Source organism: Corylus avellana, chromosome 4 (assembly GCF_965113065.1).
Source record: "Corylus avellana chromosome 4, dhCorAvel1.hap1.2, whole genome shotgun sequence".
NCBI classification, from domain to species: domain Eukaryota; kingdom Viridiplantae; phylum Streptophyta; class Magnoliopsida; order Fagales; family Betulaceae; genus Corylus; species Corylus avellana.
Genome location: NC_142493.1, coordinates 18,785,179 through 18,791,595, shown reverse-complemented (window position 1 = coordinate 18,791,595; position 6,417 = coordinate 18,785,179). Strand labels below are relative to the sequence as shown.

The 6,417-nt window shown below is 35.2% G+C and overlaps 1 protein-coding gene across 2 annotated transcripts; it reads left to right on the top strand.

The window, feature by feature from the left end:
- Positions 1-561: 561 nt before the first annotated feature.
- LOC132180099 (protein RGF1 INDUCIBLE TRANSCRIPTION FACTOR 1) lies at positions 562-6,171 on the top strand. Of its 2 annotated transcripts, none has more exons than XM_059592954.1 (4): positions 562-722; positions 828-902; positions 3,790-3,939; positions 5,804-6,171. In XM_059592954.1, exons 1-4 carry the CDS (start codon positions 579-581, stop codon positions 5,948-5,950), a joined length of 516 nt encoding a protein of 171 aa, XP_059448937.1. In that variant the 5' UTR covers positions 562-578; the 3' UTR covers positions 5,951-6,171. The 2 variants fall into 2 exon arrangements, with proteins under 2 accessions (XP_059448937.1, XP_059448938.1); XM_059592955.2 differs by having other exon boundaries at positions 3,790-3,881; positions 5,804-5,890.
- The last annotated feature ends 246 nt before the right edge of the window (positions 6,172-6,417 follow it).

The following is a 6,417-nucleotide window of genomic DNA, read 5'->3' as shown; positions in this document are numbered from 1 at the left end:
AGATGATAACTCTAAATTAACATTTTTTAAAGTTTAAGAATGTGATTGAAAAAGTGATGAATATATAAATACTCTTTACATCTAATTTATAAGGCTTTACACATAAGTGATGCCTTGTTAGCGTTAAAAAATTACTAGTTGGTAGATCAGAAATTTTTAAATTTGATGATTTCAATTAAAAATTCTTTTAATGGTGTTGTACAATGGTATCTAGCAAACGTACGCTATAAAGATAGGTATATCCCGTGCTCCAACGGCAACCTATGAAATTCAAATGCATGCAGAGAGAGAGAGAGAGTAGTCCTAGTCATATATCAGAGCTAACGTGGCAAATCTCCTCTATATTGTCTATTGTTTTGATAGACACCTCCAACCCTTTACAGTCTTACTCTGCAAAACTACTATGAAACAGGCCGTAGACATCAAACAACTCCATGCATTCAGAAATGAAGTAGAAATATATATTTTCTTCTCCATCTCACACCTCTTCATTGTCTTCTTCTTCTTCTTTAATATTCATTTTTTTTTTTTTTTTTTTGCAGAAAATCTATGCGGTGGCACCTCCGTGGCTGATTGTAATGCAGAAAACGACATTCTTTAGCACCTGTTGTATCATGCATCCAAATGCCAAGAAGAACGATTTGGATCACTTTTGCATTGACTGCTGTCGATCTTTATGTTCCAATTGTCTTCCCGCTCACATGCGTCACAAGCACGTTAAGGTCTCTCTCTCTCTATATTGTCACCTTTTTCTTCATGTTTTTTATTTTTTATTATATATATATTATGATCAATAAAATATATATGTTGATTTCTGCTCTTCAAAGATTCGGAGATACATCTACAGTGATGTTATAAATCAGAAAGATTTACGCAAGCTCTTCGACTGTTCCGGTATACAGGTTTGTAATTGTAAACTTGTTTCTAAATTACATAATTTGCATGGTTTTCAGCATGCCTGCAAGCATTTATCTCCATAAATACATAGTTTTTTACTTCTTAATTAGATGCAATGAAGTAACTATTTATCAATGAAGACGAAAGCAACAAGCTAGAAAGAATTCAAGCCTTCTATATTTTTTCTGCCATTTTTCATCAAGGTGGGTGGAAGGGATTGGGGTTTAATCAAACAATATAACTCAAAGAGCTCATGAAGTGTTTGGGGTCTAATATTAGAGGTACTTTACGATTAAAATACCTTAGGATAATATGTTATCTTTATAGATAACATTAAAAGTAGGGATTCAAATTTAAATATTAGAAATAAGTATTATCATTAAAGTAGTTTATTCTACTTGGTCTTTTATTTTCACTATGCATTGTAATTGTCTGTTTGATAACATCAAGCTCATTAATAAAGAAATAAGAAAATTAATCCCAAACTTTGTGTTTGAAAAGGGTTTTTAGGTTTCTTCAAAATCTAAAAGGCCTAGGTTTCCTTAGAATCTAATAAGGTCTAGGTTCCATCAGAACCTAAAATCTATCCCGTTACGTATTCACGTAACATTTGGTATCAGAGCCAAATTCCTTTCCAATGTCGGACCAAAGAATGGAACGTGTGGAGAAGCAAATTTTCGGCTTGCAGAAAATGTTCAAAGGTTTCATGAAATCCTCGACAGATCAGATAAAGAAGTTGGAGAAAAAAATCGACAATCTTCTTTCAAAGAAAGGTTTGGATGCACAAAAAAATGAAGTCCAAAGCTATGAGCAGCCACAATTCACCTCGTCACTGTGGGAAAACCAAGCAACCGAAACCCAAAGCCTTCAAACAGCACTGCTTGTCGTCAATGGAGCACCACTTGCCGTGGCCAAACTCTTTTCTTCACAAAAACAACGCAAATCCACCAGTCACATTGTGACACACTGGCTATTTATGCAAGGAACCAAAGACTCCATCATCAGGAAGCCATATTGATTGTGAAGCAACTCTGTAACGCCTTGTAAATTAATTAACTGGTAATTAATTCCACGGTTTGTCTCCCTGCCTTATTCCACTCTGAATAAGACTCATGGACCTCTTTTCCTAAAAAACAAAGAATACTAAACAGCAGAAACAAAACAATTCTATAAACATTAATCATTACGGCCAGAGCGTCTACCAAGAAACATCAAAGTAGCTGAAATCACACTATATAAGTCATCATCTTTACAAGGGATTCATGCTATACCTTTATATACAGATATGCATAAAAGCTCTAAGTCTACAACAATAACTCAAAAGTACTAGTTATCATGAGTACCCGCCTAAGCTTGCAATAAGTCTTTAAACATTTCCCGGGTCAAATCCTCCACAAAAACCCGAAACTTCGTAGTATCCATCTTCTGCTAAACTAGCTATAACAATATAGCTATACATATGGAGAAAAAAGCAAAATAATACAAGGGCAAGTCCGATGATTTAGTGAGTATAAATGCACATGACGTACCCATCATTAAATAGTGAGCTTAGATGTTTATAAAGCACATGCAACATTATGACAGTTTATCATGGATGTAAAATAGATATAATATATATGCATATAATCATATGTAACAGTAATAGTTCAACCGTATGGTCTACCCGATATATTACCCATTCTCAGCAAGGTTACCACTGTCCTGAGGGACCTGTAGTACAACACCAGTGCTCTGGATATTGCACGCTGCCGTACATAACATTAGTGGCACGACCGAGTCCGACCTCGGGTGGCCCACACCACTAATGATGTCTGTCATATAGTGACCATCCATTAGGGAATAGCTGGGCCTTGGTCACGAAACCATTGGATCCAAAGCCCACACACACACACATTTGACCATAAATTTAACCTGTATAGTAAGCCGATAGCCGTTATCCTGCACGTACCGGTGTACCATGTCATACGATTCAATTAGTCTTATCAGTCTTTTACAAGCCTCATTGTTATCTTATTAATCAATATACGTTTTCGCAAAAGAGAGTTCACAGTAGTCCCAAAATGTACTTTATGAGAGTTGCAAAATATGCATGTTTGATATAAATAAAATAGATATTGTGCAATGCAGAAAAAGAAAAAACAAACATCTATGTGAGTTTATACTCACCTGGGTCGAAAGGTTCCTTTGTAAAATTCCCTTGAGGCTCCATAACCTCAAATACTAAAAAATGACATATTATTAGTTCTAAATCCAACTAAAACGAACATAAAACATGAAAACAGAAGCTATCAGACAGCTTGCCAAAGTGGCGTTCTCTGGAATACTTTTGACCGTACGTCCGGATATGGAGGCCTTGATGGTCATCATTTTGCCCTACAAAATTAAGACAAATGACATAAATAGTTCTTTGCACACTTCTAGTAAACCCATGCTTGTTCCAGACAGGCAACGCTAGATGTTTTCTTAGAAAATTAGAAGAAAGATCGAGGTCTTAATTGTTAATTGCAATTTGGACTAATTGTGTCTTGAGAGACCGACATTTGATAAATATTGATGACGCTGTGCTCTATTAAATTATGTGGTAGTCTAAGTACGAAAATCTGTCATATTGATTATGGTCTGGCACTAAAGAAGCAAGAACATATATTCAAGTAATCCCAGCAGAATTTTGAATATACTTCCATTGTTGACACGGATACATTATTAGTAGTAGGTTTTTCTTTATTATGGAGTTGATGCTAGCTGGCATAAATATACCTACGCACACATACAAAACCAGACAACCATTGCAGGAACGTGATAATGTATGTAGCATTAACACCAAATCTGTCAATACATATACACAATTAATATACATGCAGCCACTTATTTTGTGCAGTTTTTTGTTCACAGACATATTATACGAATAAAGCCAAAGTGGTGTTCATGAAACAAAGACCTTACCAACAACAGCAGCAGAAGAACAACTTAAGGGATCAATATAGGTGCGTCACCTGTGATAGGAGTCTGCAAGATAATATATATTGCAGTATAGCATGCAAGGTCAATTTCTCATCTTCCTCTTTCTTATTGTTTTTTACTGGATGGGAGGGATAAAAATTTGGCAACGTGATAGCATGGTTCCAACTCTTTACTCACTAAATCTATTAATTAAGTGTTTATTAAATAATTAAATTTTGAAAAACGATATGCCGACTCCAAAAACTTGTTCATCACAATTTATGCGGAATTAATATTATGAAGCAATAAACAATTCAATCACCCAAAATATATAAAGCAATAAAGTGACAGACACAAATATTTTGGTTACGAAGATGAAACCTTTTAGAAACCGATCTAAACGTAAAACCTCTCTGGGAAGCCAAACCTAGGAAATCACTATCAAAAGATTATCCAGAGATTACAGGCATTAGGAACACTTACAACCCTTTGCAAGACCTTGGCTCTGTAAGATCGACAAGCCTACAACTCGTCTCCTTGCTCACAATCTTTTTCAACGTGATTCTCCTTTACCGGACCATTCCGATAGACTTCTCAACCGTAGATTTATCAAAGGAATAAGTAAAACTCTAAGAGATTCAATTTAAAGCTTACCACATATAATCTCTCTTAGCACAGCCTCCGACGAACTCTCTGGGGGTGAAAATTCGTGCCTCTATTCTATAATGATGTATATATACCCCCGACAAAACCCTAGACCTAACCCACTTAAAATCACGTTTTTGGGCCTAAAACTTACGGGATGTCCGGACAGATTAATGGGTTGTCCAGACAGGGCCTTGCGGAGCAAAAATAGAGTTTCTGGAAATGCAGTCCGGACCCGGGGAAGGCCTGTCCGGACAGGGCATGCAATGGGTGAAACAACATTCTGGAAATGCTGTCCTACCTTGATCAACAGCTCCGATCGACGGGTGTTTGTGGTCCGATTGAGCTGAAATTTTGTAGAGATATTCATAACACATGAATCTACATTATGAACGGTGGAGATTGGATTCTGAGCATTCTATATCAGTTTTTGAGCCCGTAAACAGTAGCCTCTGAATTTTGGAAGTAAATTAAGCCAACACAAGAACTAACAAATTTATATCTTCCTATTAATTTAAGCTTTTGAGATAACTGGTAATTTAACATAGTAACATAGTATTAGAGCCAAAGGTCTTGGAATCGAACGTTTGAGCCTTGAATCTGTCAAATCCATCCCCATTTCAATTAAATATTTCAAGTGTTGGGCCTCATCTATTAAAAGAGAGTTTGAGCACGCACATGAGGGGAAGTGTTAAAGTGTTAATTAAATGATTAAATTTACCTTTTCCTAATAGCTTAAGCTTTTAAGATAATTGGTACTTTAAAATGGTAACATGGTATCAGAGCCAAAGGTCTTAGGATTGAACCTTTGAATCTTGACACTGTCAAATTCACCCCCCATTTCAATTAAATATTTCACATGTTGGACATCACCTATTAAAAGGGAGTTTGAACCCACACGTGAGGGAGAGTGTTAAAGTGTTAATTAAATGATTAAATTTATCTCTTTCTATCATCTTAAGCTTTTGGGATAACTAGTCATCTCATACAATATATTCTAACACAATCTGCATTTATCTTCAAGTTTATTCGCCTAGCATTGTGAAAGTCAGACACAACAGGCAGAGAAGTGAAAAAAGGGTTGATTTCAAATTGTATACTACATGGGGAGATCCATTTAGTACATTATTTCTGTTTAATTATTTAAAAACATCTTTTTCTTTTTCTTTTTCGGTTTGAGAGTCATAAATTCAGTATTAAAAATGATATTGACTGCTACCGAGAGTCATAAATTTCTGAATTTTCGAGATCTGTAAAATTACCAAGTCTTTTGAAAACTAAGCACCAATTTGCTTATCATCTTTCTCATAATTGTTGACAGGTTTCAGCCATATATAGTAATCAGACTAATGAGAAAGATGGAGACCTAGAGAATGTAACAATTGGAGACAGAAAATGCCTGGCACTATCGTTATCCAAGAGGAGGAAATTGAGGAAAGGAGCCCCTTTAAGGGCCCCCATGTTTTGATTCACCATCATAGGATAGGATTTAATTAAATGGATCATCACTGCTCATATGTAATCATAATTAGTTTGTAACTTTGGATTAGTTTAGTGTTAGGTGTAATATTGTGAGTAGGATTGTGTGAAGCTCAGATGTTTTTTTTAGCAATGCTTCATAAGTATTGTTCTTTGTTTCTCTAAAAGGAAAAGAAGAAAGATAAACAGAGTAAAAAGGTTAAGTACTGGTCTGGGCTTCGTTAACATTCACAATGAGATCTTTTCCTCAAAGATAAAGGGTGAATAATGAATATGTATTGCTTTAATTTTCAAGTGAAAAATTAAAATTGGTCCACAAGTTTTCTCCACATTTCAATTAGTTCAAGCTTTTCAATTTCAGCAATTAACTCCTTAAGTTTCATCAATGTTCCAAATTTATTCTTAGTGAAAAACATACATATATACTTACCTCAAACTACTATTTTATGGTCAATG

Excerpts from the sequence above, each read along its gene's own strand:
- LOC132180099 (XM_059592954.1), top strand. The coding sequence starts at position 579 with ATGCAGAAAACGACATTCTTTAGCACCTGTTGTATCATGCATCCAAAT. Across the intron at positions 903-3,789 it reads TCGACTGTTCCGGTATACAG|ACATATTATACGAATAAAGC; the intron begins GTTTGTAATTGT and ends TTTTGTTCACAG. Across the intron at positions 3,940-5,803 it reads ATTGCAGTATAGCATGCAAG|GTTTCAGCCATATATAGTAA; the intron begins GTCAATTTCTCA and ends AATTGTTGACAG.